Source organism: Somniosus microcephalus, unplaced genomic scaffold (genome assembly GCF_052327205.1).
Source record: "Somniosus microcephalus isolate GS21.2 unplaced genomic scaffold, FLI_Smic_1.0 unresolved_chr4, whole genome shotgun sequence".
NCBI lineage: Eukaryota > Metazoa > Chordata > Chondrichthyes > Squaliformes > Somniosidae > Somniosus > Somniosus microcephalus.
The window spans coordinates 21,175,290-21,194,430 of record NW_028225182.1 but is presented as its reverse complement, the minus strand read 5'-3'; the positions used below and the strand labels follow the sequence as shown (position 1 = coordinate 21,194,430).

The 19,141-nt window shown below is 44.3% G+C and overlaps 2 protein-coding genes across 2 annotated transcripts; one reads left to right on the top strand and one right to left on the bottom strand.

The window, feature by feature from the left end:
* The first annotated feature begins 57 nt into the window (after positions 1–57).
* On the top strand, positions 58–9,334 carry LOC147090027 (protein NYNRIN-like). The gene has a single exon (XM_085977207.1). It carries the CDS (start codon positions 4,293–4,295, stop codon positions 6,600–6,602), a length of 2,310 nt encoding a protein of 769 aa, XP_085833333.1. The 5' UTR covers positions 58–4,292; the 3' UTR covers positions 6,603–9,334.
* Positions 9,335–10,422: 1,088 nt separating this feature from the next.
* LOC147090026 (putative G protein-coupled receptor 139) lies at positions 10,423–12,169 on the bottom strand. The gene is made up of 2 exons (XM_085977027.1): positions 12,124–12,169; positions 10,423–11,324 (listed from the first exon to the last, which is right to left on the bottom strand). Exons 1-2 carry the CDS (start codon positions 12,167–12,169, stop codon positions 10,423–10,425), a joined length of 948 nt encoding a protein of 315 aa, XP_085833153.1.
* Between the last annotated feature and the right edge of the window lie 6,972 nt (positions 12,170–19,141).

Below are 19,141 nucleotides of genomic sequence, written 5' to 3'. Positions count from 1 at the left end.
AAGTTTTAGTACTGTTTTGGGCGCCCGGAGTTTTCATGAGTTTGACAGTTCTTACTATCAAACTCATGAATGAACTTTTGCAACCTCAGATTGGTTGCCCAGTGCTCACGTGATCCCAGCTGGCTCATCGAACTAACTGCGCCACTGGATCATGCAAGCACAGCGCGCCGGGAGCTGAACCGGGCCACTGTCAGGAAATCCACGCAGGGCCAGGCTTCAACTGTCGGCGCGCTAGGTAAGTGTAGGTCGGGGGCTTCCACCCGCGGGAAGCCCACGACACCAATTTCTGAGCCATTTAATGAATTGGCCTCTACTGCCTTCTGTGGTAGAGAATTCCACAGGCTCACCACGCTCTGGGTGAAGAAATTCCTCCTCATCTCTGTCCTAAATGGCTTACCCCTTAACCTTAGTCTGTGACCCCTGGTTCTGGACTCCCCGGCCATCGGGAACATCCTTCCTGCATCTAGTCTGTCTAGTCCTGTTAGAATTTTATAAGTTTCATTGAGATCCCCTCTCATTCTTCTAAACTCCAGCGAGTATAAGCCCAATCGACCCAATCTCTCCTCATACATCATTCCTGCCATCCCAGGTATCAGCCTGGTGAATCTTCGCTGCACTCCTTCCATGGCAAGAACATCCTTCCTCAGATAAGGCGACCAAAGCTGCACACAATACTTAAGATGCGGTCTCACCAAGGCCCTGTACAATTGCAGCAAGACACCCTTGTTCCTGTACTCGAACCCTCTCGCTACAAAGGCCTTCTTAACCGCCTGCTGCACCTGCATGCTTACCTTCAGCGACTGGTGCACAAGGACACCCAGGTCTCGTTGCACTTTCCCTTCTCCCAATCTATTGCCATTCAAATAATAATCTGCCTTCCTGTTTTTGACACCAAGGGGGATAACCTCGCATTTATCCACATTATATTGCATCTGCCATGCTTCTGCCCAATCACCCAACCTGTCCAAATCATACTGGAGTTTCACAACATCCTCCTCACAGCATACCCTCCCACCCAGCTTTGTGTCATCTGCAAACTTGGAGAATCAAGTGCAGCATAAATGCCAGCATGGGCTGGTTGGGCTGGATGGCCTGTGCTGTAAACTCCAGATAATTCTATGTAGCAGTTGCTAAGTTTTGGAAGCTCATCCTATAATAGAAAAGAATAAATATTTCGAAAAGCTTTTATTAAAACACATTGCATTATTTTGTTACACTTAGTTGATTGTTAATGTTTCGGACTGACGATGAACTTGCGTAACTAAATTTAGACATCCGAGTGACCACCAATTATACCCCTCACCAGATTCCCCTGCCAGGCTTCAATGGGAAGTCAAATCCAACACGTTGCAAAATGGGCGTCGAGCCCGAACCCGCCAGTTTGCTGCTGGCCATCTTTCACCTCAATCGCAGGTGGTTGTTTTTCTTTATTACATCACAATGTGTTGGAAACGAACTATAGATTCATGGCACAGAAACGGAGGCCATTCGGCGCATCGTGCCTGTGCCGGCTCTTTGAAAGAGCGATTCACTTCGTCCCACTAAACTGCTCTTTCCCCATAGTCTGAAATTTGTTTCCTTTTCAAGTATTTATCCAATTCCCTTCTGAAAATTACTATTGCTTCCGCTTCTGTGGAAACGTACCCCTTATTGGAATACAGTCTGATGAATTAAAATGGTGTCTGGAACCTTTCAGTGTAAATAGAATGGGCACAAAATGGCTTTGTGTAAGGGATGATTGCTTTTAGTTAGGTGAGACCGGAAAGGGGTACTTCAGCCTTACTTTGCAGACCATGGCAGTTTGCAGAGATGGCAGTTCCGCTCTGAAACAATTTAGATTGTAGAACAATAAAGATCATGTAATGTCAACTGTCCTTTGATAATCAATTGGTATCTGAGCAGTGCTCAATCACGGTTTGACAACTCAAATGGACCTAGGCTATAGTAAACAAACACCGGCCCTTGAGGTCCGATGGTTAGATCAAAAAAGACAGATCGTAAAAGAATGGGCTTTGATGTTGTGATAAGATTATAGCTAAGTTGTCTTCAAAAGAATGTGATTGAAGGGTAATGTGTTGCTAAGGGAAATTGTGTAGTAACTGATGAATTTGTACTTTTTGAAGTGTATATAACCTGTAACTTTTTGGGAGTCCGTAGCTCTCGCTCCTAGCTGGTATTCCAGACTCGGCTGAGTTCTGGGTAGTCAAGCAGAACCGAGTGCTTCGGCCGATAAAGAATAAAAGACTATTCTTTGAGAAAACAGTGTTCGAGTCGATTATTGTTGAACCAGATTGATGCCTAAAAGAATCAAGATCGTCATTTGGTGTCAGAAGTGGGATTTCAACGGATGATCACCGAGAAAGAGCGAACCAAGAACCGAACTAGTCTTGGACGCGAGCAGAGGAAATGGGCCCCCAGAGTGAGTATAGTTAAATTTGACCACTTTGGTTTTCCTCTGATCCGTAAGTCCGATAAAAGTTTGGCCACTCGCTAACTCTCGTGTGGTGTCCCGATGAAATCCGGGTCAATCTGGTGAATACTGTGTAACCTTAGGAAATAAGTGTCCAAGTCGAGTAACGCGACGACCTCGTATATCACTTGGTCCGCTCAGGCTCCGATTGGATTAAAAAGTAGATAAGTAGTGATTTTAGAGAAAAAGAAAAAGAATACTTGAAAGAGAGTAAAAAGAGAGAGTCGGGGACTCTAGAGCTCGAGCAACTTGTACTCGGGGAGTGCAAGATAAGGGTCGTATAAGTAGAATAATTAGGCTAAGAATACCTGTACCAGGCGGTGACAGAGGCTAAATTTACGATTAGAATAATTAGGGTTTAATACCTGTACCAGGCGGTGACAGAGGCTAAATTTACGATTAGAATAATTAGGCTAAGAATACCTGTACCAGGCGGTGACAGAGGCTAAAATTACGATTTGACGAATATAGACGACTCACTGTGTATTTTTGTTTGGTCTAACTGTTGTACTTATTGTATTGTGGTGTTTAGTTTTGTGTGCCGGTATCTGTGAAACATATGAGATAATTGTAAAACGTAACTCTTCTAATCCTGAAAAGGAGCCCTTAGTGTAAGAAAACCATGGGTAATTACCTAGACACAACGAGTGATGAGGGCAGTGCCCTACGAACATTATGCGACCAATATCCGGACAAAGCCCAACAATTGAGACAACTCTCAGGGGGTTTAAATAAAAAGTTAGGCAGTGAACAATGGCCTCTAGGGGGTCCCAAAAGTTTAGAAATGGTTAAGCGAGCTCAAGAAATGATTTGGAAAAAGAACATGGGAAGTAAGACTAAAAAACTAATTGGACTCTGGCGACAGTACTGCCAAGAAATTAAAGACAGTTCCCTATTAGCCAGCTGGCAAGGGAATGCTGTTAAATTAGGAATAAAGTTAACCGAAGGAGGGAATCTTAAACCCGTTGAAGTACTTAAGAGAGAATGTGCTCATGGGAAAAGGTCAAAATCTGAAGAGGCGCCAAATAAAAAGGATCAAAATGAACTACGTAGTTCAATGGTTGGCCTTAGGTTGACAGAGGGAGATGGAGAAGATGAGGACTTAGATAATTGGACATACAGAACCCCTACTGCGCCACCTCCTCAGCCACCCCAGTACAACTATATTTACCCCCCCTTCCAACGTCGGCCACACCACCGACGTCTAATATTACTCCTCCAGTAACCCTCTCCGTAAATAGTCCCCCATTCACCCCAGGAATACCCCCAACTATCTCACCCGTTGGGGCCACAGGTTTTACTGATCACATAAGTGGTCGGACCCGGTTACAAACGGCAGGACAGACAGGCCCTGTGCCCAATTATACTCCTACCCGGAGTGACAAGAAGAAAAAGAAGGAAAACAAATGGATAAACAAGAAAAGATTCAGACAGTTAGTACAACATAAGTCCACTCAGGAATACGACACTGAGTCATGTAGTGACTTTACCGATTCAGAAAATGATTTATCACCTTCTGATGATCATGAGTCAGAATCCAAAAATCATTCCGGTAACCCACCCAGGAACCTTCCAGTGAGAAAAATGCCAAACCCAGATCAGGCTGCTGCCGCAGCTCACCCCACCATAGATGTATTCTTCCCATGGAAGCCTAATGAATTAATGTCTATCCTAACTAATGCGCCGGATCGCCTCAAAGCACCTCAAAAACTTGTGGACTTTTTACGAACCACCATTCAGGTGTACAACGCTGAATCCCGAGATTTATGGGCTTTAATCCAACAAGTACTGACCCCCTTGGAACATCAGGCAGTGGCTGGGAATGGTTAATTATTGTCGACAGTGGATACCTAATATTGCAGTATTAACCAAACTTCTGACTCCCTACACGACTAAAGAGAGAGAGTTTGAGCTGGAACCAGAGGCAGAGAAAGCATTTGAGGAATTAAAACAGGATCTGGTCCAAGCACCAGCCCTGGGACGACCCCTGTATGATAGGCCATTCCAGTTATATTGCACAGTAATGAACGATTGCTCAACAGCAGTATTGACCCAGAAGCATGGAGATAAGAATCGACCGGTAGCTTATTATTCATCAAAACTGGATCCGGTAGCTCTAGGATATCCCTATTGCACCCAGATCCTTACAGCCATCTACAACAGTCTACAGTCAGCTGCTAACATGACACTTCAGCAGGACATTACTGTGTATAGCTCTCACTCAGTCACTGCGTTATTGGGGCAATTGCAGACCCAACACCTGACCACTGCCAGGCAAAATAAGTACGAAATATACTTATTGAACAATCCCAGGCTCACATTTAAACACTGTAGCACTATCAACCCTGCCAGTTTCCTTGCACATCCGCCCTCTGAGAGTGATGAACCAAGCCATGATTGCTTACACCTCATTAAAGAAGATACCTCAGTCCGACCTGATTTGTCTGACACTCCTATTGCAGATCCCGATATTAACATGTATACGGATGGCAGTTCTTCCATTGATGAGATGGGAAAACGAATTTCTGGTTGTGCAATTGTAAATCAGGAAGGTGTCACCTTAGAATCAGCAGCCTTTGAATCCCCTTTTTCTGCCCAGCAAGCCAAACTGTTTGCACTCATACGAGCTTGTACTTTGGGAGAAGGATTACAAATCAATGTATATACTGACTCTAGATATGCCTTTGGAGTAGTTCATGATTTTGGACAATTGTGGAAAAATCGAGGATTTCTGACCTCTTCGGGCAGTTTGATCTCTCACCGTCAGTTAGTCTCAGATCTCTTGCAAGCCCTTTTACTCCCCAAACAGATAGCGGTGATCAAATGCTCTGCCCATACCACTGGCCAAAGCCCGGTAGATATAGGAAATCACCGCGCTGATGAGGCGGCCAAAAATGCTTCTAGGAGTCACCAAATGATTGTGCCCCAAATGATGAGGCAGACTAAAAATTCAAAAAAGAATCAGTCTCCCTCGGAAAAACTAATGCCAACCATCCAAGAGGTGAGTAAGTTGCAGGAGGACGCTCCTGATAGTGATAAGCATTTGTGGAGAGAATTGGGATGTGTATATAACCCTGTATTACAACTCTGGACTACTCCCGCGGAACAGACTGTTATGTCTGATGAGCTAGCTTTATGGGTTATTGAATGTGTACACTTTGCAACTCATTGTGGTGCCAGGGCAGTTAGTGATTTGCTCCTAAGTACTTGGTGGCATCCAAGACTTCAGGCTATAGCACAGAACATTAGCGATCGATGCCTGATTTGTCAACAACACAACCCCGGAAAGGGAGTGCCTTGCGAATGGGGAAAAACCCCTTTGCCTGAGGGTCCCTTTGAGGCCCTGCAAATGGACTACATTGAGTTGGAAAGATGTCAGTGTTACAAATATGTACTTGTCGTTGTGGATGTATTCAGTAAATGGATCGAGGAATATCCAACCACAGACAATAAAGCCTCTACTGTTGTTAAGGTATTGCTGAGAGAGATCATACCTCGGTATGGTATTCCAACTCGGTTAAGTTCTGACAATGGTCCTCATTTCACTGCCCAAGTGAACAAGGAACTTTGTACTCAGTTGAACATTCATCAGCAATTGCATTGTGCTCATCGACCACAAGCTGCAGGACTTGTCGAAAGGGCCATTCAGACTCTGAAGAACAAACTTGCTAAATTGGTAGCCGAAACCGGCTCCACTTGGTTGAAATTGCTTCCGGTTGCTCTCTTTCAAAGTCGTACTACACCAGCGGGTAAAGCACGACTTACACCTGCTGAGATTATCTACGGTCGACCACTCAAGACTCCCTGGAACCAAAATGCTCCTACCACGGTGCATTTTCACCATATGACTGAGGAAATGACAACCTATGTCTTGGCTCTTACTAAGGTTTTGCGCGGGTTCCATTCACAGGTCCGTGCTGCATATGGTGAATTTCCTGACTTATCTGGTTCTCTAAAAATTGAACCAGGTTCGTATGTGCTGGTTAAGAACTGGACCCGTAAAAGTCTAGATCCAAGGTGGGAAGGTTCATATCAGGTCTTACTAACAACTCCGACTGCAGCTAAGGTCGAGGGAAGAAGCGCATGGGTGCACTTCCACCACTGTAAACTGGTACTTCCACCACCACCGTAAATTGATTGGAGAAACCAATCAAAAGGGGGGGGAGAAGATGATCTGTAATCAGTACAGTATATAGTAGATTTTACAGTATACACAGTATAAGACAGTAACAATATTTAATTAATCTTTAATTTTTAAATTTTTAATTTTGATCTTGTGTGAGCTCTTTGTTTTCCAGATTAATAGTTAATAAGTAGTATCGATTGATCATCAAGAGTCAAGATGAGGACTTTATTACTGCTTCTGAGCGTTATCCTGCTCGCGGGCGGGGCGTTCAATCGACTAAAGAAATGTAAGAAAATCACACCTGGAAAAACAGTCCACCTGTGCCGAGGAGATATTCTCCAGTGCAAAGACAAGAATCTTAAAGCTTTCAGATCCTGGAACGTGACTAAATGGGACTTCTGTACTGGACTATTAAAACAGGAACATCGTGAAGTACATTTGGACAATAGAAAAAGATGGGGTTTGCCATGCTGGCACCAAAAATGTAAATTCGATTTTACTTGTAGGACTAACCCAGAAAAAGGAAAAGAATCGTGGATGATGTATAATGGAGGATGTTACAGAAAGGTACTAGTTAAAGACCCACGGTTGCAGGAAAGGGATCCACCGAGACGCTCAGGATCTAGATAGAAAAGGGAAATTAGGAAAAGGAGGGAGTTACGTACCAACACCTTTTTGTACATGTCCTATGAATATGCCAAAAGCAGTAACCTAACACGCTGTTGGGTCTGCAGTCATATTCCCATCCATAGTAAAGGAGGGATTCCCTTGAGACCCATCCCGTTCAATGCCTCAGAGATGGCAGAATGGGTCATGCGCCAGAACGCCAGCGGCGATTATAACGATTCATACAACCAGGAAGGTGACAGGGATAAATGGATGTCGGCAGGCTATGACTTAACCACTTTCCAATGGTGGTATCAGCCTAATTATAATCGGAATAGACAGCCTCCAGCCTTTGTTCTTGTTAATACCTCAGGGGTTGGTAGGCCGGAGGGGCCAATATGTTTAACGAAGAATGTGTCCGGCGGTACAGAAGTAGGACGCAGTAAATGTTTTCAAGAGGTTAACATAACGGAATGTAAACTCACTGAAGGCTGTGGCCAAGGTTTCTTCCAATTCAATCATACCGGAACCCCCAATAGAACACATGGGGGACCGTGGGAAGGGGAGGAAATCAGATGGAGGTGGAGGGTTCGTAAGTCACTAGGTAATAATCTAACTGCGTATAATGGGACCTATTTTATATGTGGTCACAGAGCCTACCCATGGTTACCCCGGAATTGGACGGGTTCGTGTTACTTAGGTTATGTAGTACCCTACATTCACCACTTGAATGAGATTGGGGAACACCATGAATTTAAGAAATCCAGGACCATAAGAGAGTTAGGAACTTTTCAAAGATTCTTTGGTGTAGTAAACCCTCCCTATGGAATAATGACCTTGATGGATGAAACAAGGAACCTGGCAAGGCTAATAGAGATAGTTGCCAATGACACTGAGGAAGCTCTAGCAGAAATGAGTGCCGAAATGGTAGCCATTAGAACAGTAGCCCTCCAGAATCGAATGGCCTTAGATTATCTCCTTGCAGCACAAGGAGGAACCTGTGCCTTGATAGGAAGTGAGTGCTGTACTTATATCCCTGATAGTTCGGAAAATGTAACCAACATTGTCAAACATATCCGGGATGCAGTAAGTCAGTATAAGAAACCTAAGCCCGGGGATGGCTGGTTTGATTGGATCCTTGGAGGATGGCTGGGATCAATGGGACAGACTCTGCTACATGGGTTAGTGGTGGTACTTGCAATAATCATGTGCATTTTTCTGGCTTTCATGCTGATTAAGTGTTGCTGCAATAGATTAGGAGCAACTGTAATTCCAAGTCAAATGGTACAAAGGAAATCACCAGATGAAGAAACTGAATTACTGAATATAGAGGGTGAAGCGAGTGAGATGGTAAAGGAGCAAGTTGAGAAAGAATTAATGGAGGAGGAGTATAATAGGCTCAATAAGATAGAGATGGACCAGTATGATGAAGCTCAGAATCACTGGGTACCTTAGATGGTTATCATGGAATGATAAAAGGGGGGAATGTGGAAACGTACCCCTTACTGGAATACAGTCTGATGAATTAAAATGGTGTCTGGAACCTTTCAGTGTAAATAGAATGGGCACAAAATGGCTTTGTGTAAGGGATGATTGCTTTTAGTTAGGTGAGACCGGAAAGGGGTACTTCAGCCTTACTTTGCAGACCATGGCAGTTTGCAGAGATGGCAGTTCCGCTCTGAAACAATTTAGATTGTAGAACAATAAAGATCATGTAATGTCAACTGTCCTTTGATAATCAATTGGTATCTGAGCGGTGCTCAATCACGGTTTGACAACTCAAATGGACCTAGGCTATAGTAAACAAACACCGGCCCTTGAGGTCCGATGGTTAGATCAAAAAAGACAGATCGTAAAAGAATGGGCTTTGATGTTGTGATAAGATTATAGCTAAGTTGTCTTCAAAAGAATGTGATTGAAGGGTAATGTGTTGCGAAGGGAAATTGCGTAGTAACTGATGAATTTGTACTTTTTGAAGTGTATATAACCTGTAACTTTTTGGGAGTCCGTAGCTCTCGCTCCTAGCTGGTATTCCAGACTCGGCTGAGTTCTGGGTAGTCAAGCAGAACCGAGTGCTTCGGCCGATAAAGAATAAAAGACTATTCTTTGAGAAAACAGTGTTCGAGTCGATTATTGTTGAACCAGATTGACGCCTAAAAGAATCAAGATCGTCACTTCCAGAACACTTTCAGGCAGTGAATTCCAGATCGTAACAACTCACTGCTTAAATATATTCTCTTCATCTCCCCTCTGGGTCATTTGCCAATGACCTTATATCTGTGTCCTCTGGTTACCGACCCTCCTGCCAATGGAAGCAATTTTTCCCTATGTTCCCCATCAAAATCCTTCATTATTTTGGATACATCAACCAAGTCTCCCCTTAACATTCTCTGTTCTAAAGAAAACAATCCCAACATCTGTAATCTCTAATAAGTTAGGCTGTTTCAGACAAAATCATTTCCAAGGTTGAAGCAGACCCAGTCTCGTTTTGAAATTCCGGGGGAAAAATTCAGTTGTTTGCGCCTCCCATTAGCGCCTTAAGAGGGCACCAATTGGGGCACAAAGCAACTAGCGCCCGGGCGCGGCGATGTTTGCGCTGCTCGCGAAATTAGCTAGACATTTTGCGGCAGCGCTAAACACTACCGCCATGATCTCCTCCGTCGGCAGATCGTGACGTCAGTCGAGTGCACAATGCCCCGGTAGCGCCCCGGACCTGATATTGAGTGGCGCCCCCTCCTTACCGCCTGCCGCTAGCAATGACAGGTTGAGGGGAGTGTTTTGCTGTCAGAAAGGGACTAGGGGAGCGCTATTTAACGTCGACCGCTTCCTGCCTTTTTTTGTTGGTGACATCTCTGAGAGAGAGAGAGAGACTTCTGGAGAGATTCAACGCTGTGTGAAGGAGTTTTGACTACTGAGCAGCACTTTGCAGGTTTATTTTGATTTGCCCTTCCTTGCTTCGCCAGTACTCTGAGGTAGCGCCTCGCTCCTCGGCCTTTGCGCTTTAAGACAGGTGTGAAGTGCCTGATTTAGCGCTCCAATCACCTCCAGGGGCGATAAAAGCCAAGTTTGCCGTCGGAGGCGATAATTAGCACCAGGCGCTGAACTTTTGCTCACGGCCGATAACGGCGCCCCAAATAGGGCGATACCGAATTTTTCCCCCTCTGTCTCCTATTCTCTCTCCCAAATCCGGTTCCAGATGGGACGCCCGTGAAATTGCTTTTTATTTAACAAGTTGGGTAAATAACACCAGAGGACGTTGCAACATATCCTTCAGCTGCTCCCTGAATTTCGTTTGAGTCACTGCATAAATATAGGTGTTCGTGCACGAGCTGAGAACCTGGAGCATGTACCCCGTTTCCAGCGCTATGTAAAATGGATCCTCCAAACTTTGGTACGAATACCTTTGAGTGATTCGCCAATACAGGAACACTGCGACATGGGTGGCCCACAGCAGGATGAAACTGCCCGACACAGTAAAGAGTAACATGATAGATTTTCTCCTGTTCTGTATCTCTGGGTCGTGTTGATTATCACCATTGTTCTGTGCCCGGAGACCTCTGCGCACTTTGCTGGCCACTAAGATGTGTCTGACTGTCAGAACATTGAGGCACAGAATCAGAAAGAACGGCACGCACGGAGTTAAAATCGTGTCAACCCAGTCAAAGGTTACCCAGGCGGCCGAATCGTAGAAGCTCAGTTTCACGTCGCAAAACCACGGGACGTTGTTAATTACATAGAGCGGTTGGTAGGTGAAGTACCAGCGGATGTTTTTTACACAGAGGAGCGCGGACACGGCCCCTATCACCGCCGCTGCCGTTTTCTCGGTGCAGTATTTCCTCTTCAACTTTTGGTAACAAATGGCAACCAATCGGTCAAAGGTGAAAGCCACCGTCAACCAGACGGAACAGTCCAGGGCGGCGTAAACCAGGACGAATTTCAAACTGCAGAGAGGAGTGTAGTCCAGGAAGCAAGCGGGAAAATAAAGGTCGTTAATCCGATTGAATATCACATCGGTGATGACAACCAGTAGATCCGCCACTGCCATGGCCAACAGATAGCGGGTGATGGCTTGGGAGAGGCCGCACTTCCCACGAGATAAAATCACAACCGTCACCAGGTTCGCTGCAAGAAATGGAGGAAGAAAAACATCAACAGGGAAATGACCATTAGGCTCCCAAAACATTGGCCCAGAAATTCGGGTTGGAGGCTTCCCGCGGGTGCAAGCCCCCGACCTGCACTTACCTAGCGCGCCGGCCATTGTGCTGTGGGCCCACATGGGATTCCGATCCTGGGCCTCCTCCAACTGCCGGCGCACAGTGCTTGCGTATCCCAGGGGCGCAGTTAGTTCGAAGCGTCCCCTGGGATCACGTGGGCCATGGAGAGCCAATGGTAGCAGGGAATGCCCATTCATAAATTTGACAGGAAGAGCTGTCAAACCTATCAATACTTCAAGCCTCAAAACATCACTAAAACTTCAAATACATTTTTTAAAAAATCACATTTTTAAAATAACTATAAATTACATGAAATAACTATTTTAAACAATAATTTAAATTTTTGAAAATAATAATTTTATTTTCTAACGGGGCTAAAAATAAACTTACCTTTCTTTAAAGTATTAAAAAATAATAAACCTGTGGAAAAAATGTTTTAATTTTAATTAATTCACCACTTACCTTGTAAAGAGCAGGCCTTGCGGCTGCTTTTTATATGTGTAACTCCTGGAGATTTACCTTCCCGGGAAAACCTGCAAAAAAACCCGAAGTTCGATGCGCACGCGCTGCCTCTCCTTTGCACGTGTTCGACCCCTGAACCCCTTCTTTCAGGGGAACGGAAGTGCCGGTTTCCCGCGCATGTGCAGTGCATGCACGAAACCGGCATTTCCATTGGGCCTACGGGTGAGTACCCCGTGCATACTCACCCGTGGAGACCCGAATTTCTCGGCCATTAGTTGGATTTTCAGTCATTTGTGTGAAAATTGAGTCTTGATTGTTACCGAATCGGTCTGGCTGGGTCAACGCATTTTCAAACCCCGTGGCCGTTTTGCACCCACCAGATTTACTCTCCACTGGCGTTAATCTTAACTTTGGCCAATAGCGTAAAACAGGCGCTATCCCAGCGACTGCCAATTATACCCCTCGCCAGATTCCCCTGCCAGGCATCAAAGGGAAGTGAAATTCGACGCGGTGTAAAGTCGGCGGTGGACCCACCGGTTTGCGGTTGGGCTTGTTTCGTCTCAATCGCAGATGGATGTTTTTCTTTATTACTTCACAAAGTGTTGGAAAAGGACTTGGAGCAAGGATGGAGGCCATTCGGCCCATCGTGCTGGCTCTTTGAAAGTGTGATTCACTTAGTCCCACTAAACTGCTCTTTCCCCATATCCTGAAGTTAGTTTCATTTTCAAGTATTTATCCAATTCCCTTCTGAAAATTACTATTCAATCCGCTTCCAGTACACTTTCAGGCAGTGCATTCCATATCATAACAACTCGCTGCATAAATAAATTCTCTTCATCTCCCCAGTGGTTCATTTGCCAATGACCTTAAATCTGTGTTCTCCGATTACCGACCCTCTTGCCAATGGATTTAATTTCTCCCTATGTCCTCTATCAAAATCAATCTTGATTTTTGGATACATCTATTAAGTCTCCCCTTAACATTCTCTGCTCTAAAGAGAACAATCCCAGCATCGGGAATCTCTTCACTGAACTGCAGTCAGTAACACCTGGTCCCATTCTTGTAAATTTCCTCGGCACCCTCTTCAAGGTCTTCAGATCCTTCCGAAAGTGTGGTGCCCAGAAGTAGATGCAATATTCCAGCTCAGACCGAACTAATGATTTATAAATGTTTAGCATAATATCCCTGCTTTGTACTCTATCCCTCTACTTATAAAGCCAAGGATCCCATATGCATAACGTCCATAACAGGTTGTCTCTTCAGAGACTTTTAATAAGAACATAAGAACATAAGAAATAGGAGCAGGAGTCGGCCAATCGGCCCCTCGAGCCTGCTCCACCATTCAATAAGATCATGGCTGATCTGATCCTAACCTCAAATCTTCTATCACTCTGCATCCACCCGAACCCATGTGATCTCCCCGGAGAGGCGAAAAACCAGATAAAGACCCAATGGCCAATTTGGGAGAAAAAAATCTGGGAAATTCCTCTCCGACCCATCGAGGCGATCGAAATTCTTCCAGGAGATCACTCTGTCCCTATATTTTCTACAGTACTTACCTTCTGTAAAGGCGATCTCCACCCCAGCCAGGAACAGGAATAAAACCATCTCCTGAAATCTAACACAGAATTATAACACAGTAGGAGCAGAACCAGGCTACATGGCCCCTGGGCCCACTCCACTACCCACAGGGCCATGACCATTCCGAACCTAGACTCATGTCCAATATCCTGCCCACTCCCCGTAACCCTTAATTCCCTTTACTTCTAGGAAACTATCTATTTCTGTTTTAAATTTATTTAATGATGTAACTTCCACAGCTTTCTGGGGCAGCAAATTCCACAGACCTACTACCCTCTGAGTGAAGAAGTTTCTCCTCATCTCAGTTTTGAAAGAGCAGCCCCTTATCTTAAGACTATGCCCCCTAGTTCTAGTTTCACCCATCAGTGGAAACATCCTCCCCGCATCCACCCGATCAAGCCCCTTCATAATCTTATATGTTTCAATAAGATCGCCTCTCATTCTTCTGAACTCCAATGAGTAGACTTCCAATCTACTCAACCTCTCCTCATATGTCCATCCCCTCATCCCCGGGATTAACCGAGTGAACCTTCTTTGTACTGACTCGAGAGCAAGTATGTCTTTTCTTAGGTATGGGGACCGAAACTGCATTGTACGTAACCCCCCCAGGTCTCTCTTTTCCTGCACCCCATTTAAAATTGTGCCATTTCGTTTATATTGCCTCTCCTCATTCTTCCATCAAAGATGCATCACTTCACACTTCTCTGCATTAAATTTCACCCACCATGTATCTGCCCAGTTCACCAGTCTCTCTATGTCCTCCTGAAGTCTGTTGCTGTTCTCCACACTGTTTACAGGAAACTCTCTTTTATCCGGCACCGACGGGACCGGCGTGGTGCTGGTTGATCAAAAAGTCCGGATTACAGAGAGGTATACTTACCAAGGTACGAGAGCCCCGTACACGGCCACAGATCCAGGCGTCCCAGTTGCATGGCAACAGGTGCAGGAGCCCCGGTTCCACAGCCACTAATATGAAGTAAAGCTTACCTGAACCTACTCCTGAATTTTGCCGGTTAAGAGAGGTTTCCGGTTATTTAGGTGCCGGTAAAAAGAGAGTTTCCTGTACTGTATTTCTGAATACTGTGTCACAAGAATATAAGAACATAAGCACTGGAACATAAGAACATATGAAATAAGAACAGGAGTCGGCCATACGGCTCCTCGAGTCTGCTCTGTCATTCAATAAGATCATGGCTGATCGTTGGCCGCAACTCCACTTTCCCGCTCGACATCCATATCGACTTGATTCTCCGAGAGTCCAAATATCTATCGATCTCAGCCTTGAATATATTCAAGATTCAGCATGCAAAGCCCTCTGGGGCAGAGAGTTCCAAAGATTCACAACCCTCTGAGTGATGAAATTCCTCCTATTCTCGGTCTTAAATGGCCGACCCCTTATCCTGAGACTAGGCCCCCTAGTTCTAGACACTCCAGCCAGGGGAAACAACCTCTCAGCATCTACTCTGTCAATCCCCTTCAGAATCTTGTATGTTTCAATGAGATCACCTCTCATTCTTCTAAACTCCAGAGAGTATCAGCCCATTCTACACAATCTCTCCTCATAGGACAGCCCTCTCATCCCAGGAATCAATCTAGTGAACCTTCGTTGCACCGCCTCCAAAGCAAGTATATCCTTCCTTCGATAAGGAGACCAAAACTGTGCACAGTACTCCAGGTGTGGTCTCACCAAGGCCCTGTACAATTGGAGCAAGACTTCCTTACTCTTATAGTCCAACCCCTTGCAATAAAGGCCAACATGCCATTTGCCTCCCTTATTGCTTGCTGTACCTGCACGCTAGCTTTCTGTGTTTCTTGCACGAGGACACCCAAATCTCTCTGGGCACCAATATTTGAAAGTTTCTCATCCTTTAAAAAATATTCTGTTGTTCTATGCTTCCTACCAGAGTGAATAACATCACATATCCATACATTATACTCCATCTGCCACCTTACTGCCCAGTCACTCAGTCTATTTATATCCCTTTGCAGACTCTGTGTCCTCCTCACAGCTTACTGTCCCACCTAGCTTTGTATCATCAGCAAACTTGGATACATTACACTCGGTCCCTTCATCTAGGTCATTAATATAGATTGTAAATAGCTGAGGCCCCAACACTGATCCTTGCGGCACCCCACTAGTTACAGCCTGCCACCCTGAAAAAGATCCGTTTATCCCTACTCTCGGTTTTCTGTCGGTTAACCAATTCTCTACCCATGCTACTACATTAACCCCAACCCCGTGAGCCCTAGTCTTGTGTAATAACCTTTTATTTGGCACCTTATCGAATGCCTTTTGGAATTCCATAATACAACATCTACTGGTTCCCCTTTATCTACCCTTCCAGTTACATAAGAAATAAAACTCTAATAAATTTGTCCAACACGATTTCCCTTTCATAAAACCATGTTGACTCTGCCTAACCATGTTATAATTTGCTAAGTGCCCTGATACCAGTGTCTTAACAATGGATTCCAGCATCTTCCCGACGACTGATTTCAGGCTAACTGGCCTGTAGTTCCCTGGTTTTTCTCTCCCTCCTTTCTTGAATAGCAGTGTTACATTTGCGACCTTCCAATCTGCTGGGAACATTCTAGAATCTACGGAATTTTGGAAGATCAAAACCAATGCATCCACTATCTCTTCAGCCACCTCTTTTGGAGCCTGAGGATGTAGACCGTCAGGTCCAGGGGATTTGTGGGCTTTTAGTACCATTATTTTCATGAGTACTTATTCTTTACTTATATTAAATATGTTAATGTCCTCACCCTCATTAGACCCTTGGGTCCCCACCATTTTGATATGCTTTTTGTGTCTTCTACTGTGAAGACAGATACACAATATTTGATTAACGTTTCTGCCATTTTCTTATTCACCTTAATCATTTCTCCTGTCTCAGCATCTAAGGGACCAATGTTCACTTTTGCTACTCTCTTCCTTTTTACATACTTGTAGACGCTCTTACAATCTGTTTTTATAATTCTTGCTAGTTTTCTCTCATTTTCTATTTTACCATTTTTATCAATTTTTATGGTCATCCTTTGCTGGTTTCTGAAACTCTCCCAATCCTCAGGCTTACTATTATTCTTTGCAACATTATAAGCTTCTTCTTTCAATCTAATGCTATCCTTAACTTCTTTAGTTAGCCACGGTTGGATCACTATTCCAGTGGAGTTTTTGTTTATCAATGGAATGTATTTTTGTTGAGATCTCTGAAATAGTTCTTTAAATGCTAGCCACTGCTTACCTACTGCCAAAACTTTTCATCTATTTTTCAAATCTACCTTAGCCAACTCGCCCCTCATACCTCAATAATTGGTTTCATTTATGTTTAAGACTCTAGTTTCGAATGTAGGCCAGTCACTCTCAAAAGTAAAGTGAAATTCTATCATATTATGATCACTCTGCCCCAGAGGATCCTTTACTATGAGATTTCTAATTAACCCTGTCTCATTACACAGTGCAAGATCTAAAATAACCTGTTCCCTGGTTGGCTCCATGAAATATTCTTCTAGGGATCTTAGGAGCAGGAATAGGCCATACGGCCCTTTGAACCTGCTCCAGCATTCAATAAGATCAAAGTTGATCTCCGACCTCAACTCCAATTTCCTGCACTATCCCCATATCCTGGGATTCCCCTTCTTTCATCTGCAAAACTTTGAAATTACGCCCTACATTCCCTAACCCAAGTCAGTAATGTATTTCAAAAAGAGCAGTTGTGCTAGTACCAACCACTGGGGGTAGAGGACACTAAGAATATCCCAACACTGGACAAACAGGGGCTCTAGGGGGGGAGGAGCTAAATACGATTAAAATCACTAAGGAAGTGGTACTCAGTAAAATAATGGGACTCAAGGCGGATAAATCACCTGGACCTGATGGCTTACATCCTAGGGTCTTGAGGGAAGTGACGGTAGGGATTGTGGATGCATTGGTAATAATTTTCCATAACTCCCTGGACTCAGCAAAGGTCCCGGCAGACTGGAAAACTGCTAATGTAACACCCTTATTTAAAAAGGGTAATAGGCAGAAGGCTGGAAACTATAGACCTGTTAGCCTAACATCTGTGGTTGGTAAAATTTTAGAGTCCATTATTAAGGAGACAGTAACGGGACATTTGGATAAACATAATTTAATAGGACAAAGTCAGCATGGTTTTATGAAGGGGAAGTCATGTTTGACAAATTTGCTTGAGTTCTTTGAGGAAGTAACATACAGGGTGGATAAAGGGGAACCAGTGGACGTAGTGTATTTAGACTTCCAAAAGGCATTTGACAAGGTGCCACACAAAAGATTATTGCTCAAGATAAAAAATCATGGGATTGGGGGTAATATTCAGGCATGGGTGGAGGATTGGCTATCTAACAGAAAGCAGAGAGTTGGGATAAATGGTTCATTCTCAGACTGGCAATCAGTAACTAGTGGTGTTCTGCAGGGGTCAGTGCTGGGTCCCCAACTCTTTACAATCTATATTAATGATTTGGAGGAGGGGACCAAGTGTAACATATCAAAGTTTGCAGATGATACAAAAATGGGAAGGAAAGTAGTGAGTGAGGAGGGCATAAAAAACCTGCAAGGGGACATAGACAGGCTAAGTAAGCGGGCAGAGATTTGGCAGATGGAATACAATACTGGAAAGTGTGAGGTTATACACTTTGTCAGGAAAAATCATAGAGCAAGTTATTATCTTAATGGCAAGAAACTGGAAAGTACTGAAGTACAAAGGGATCTGGGGGTCCTGGTGCACGAAACTCAAAAGGTTAGTATGCAGGTGCAGCAAGTGATCAAGAAGGCCAATGGAATGTTGGCTTTTATTGCTAGGGGGATAGAATATAAAAACAGGGAGGTATTGTTGCAGTTTTACAAGGTATTGGTGAGACCGCACCTGGAATACTGCATACAGTTTTGGTGTCCATACTTAAGAAAAGACATACTTGCTCTCGAGTCAGTGCAAAGAAGCTTCACTCAGTTAATCCCGGGGATGAGGGGGTGGACATATGAGGAGAGGTTGAGTAGATTGGGACTCTACTCATTGGAGTTCAGAAGAATGAGAGGCGATCTTATTGAAACATATAAGATTGTGAAGGGGCTTGATCGGGTGGATGTGGTGAGGATGTTCCCAATGATGGGTGAAACTAGAACAAGGTGCATAATCTTAGAATAAGGGGCTGCTCTTTCAAAACTGAGATGAGGAGAAACTTCTTCACTCAGAGGGCAGTAGGTCTGTGGAATTTGCTGCCCCAGAAAGCTGTGGAAGCTACATTATTAAATAAATTTAAAACAGAAATAGACAGTTTCTTAGAAGTAAAGGGAATTAGGGGTTACGGGGAGTGGGCAGGAAATTGGACATGAGTCTATGTTCAGAATGGTCATGGCCCTGTGGGTAACGGAGCGGTCCCAGGGGCTATGTAGCCTGGTTCTGCTCCTACTTCTTGTGTTCTAATTATGTGTTAGATTTCAGGAGATGGTTCTATTCCTGTTCCTGGCTGGCATGGAGATCACCTTTTACAGAAGGTAAGTACTGTAGAAAATATAGGGACAGTGATCTCCTGGACGTGTTTCGATCGCCTAGATGGGTCGGAGAGGAATTTCCCAGATTTTTTTCTCCCAAATTGGCCATTGGGTTTTTTATCTGGTTTGCCGCCTCTCTCAGGAGATCACATGGGTTCGGGAGGGATGTAGAG

Bases quoted from the DNA above. Each gene is read 5' to 3' on its own strand.
- LOC147090027 (XM_085977207.1), top strand. From the start codon at position 4,293: ATGGTTAATTATTGTCGACAGTGGATACCTAATATTGCAGTATTAACC.
- LOC147090026 (XM_085977027.1), bottom strand. From the start codon at position 12,169: ATGACTGAAAATCCAACTAATGGCCGAGAAATTCGGGTCTCCACGG. The intron at 11,325-12,123 runs GTGAGTATGCAC...CATTTCTTGCAG, and splicing joins AGAAATTCGGGTCTCCACGG to CGAACCTGGTGACGGTTGTG.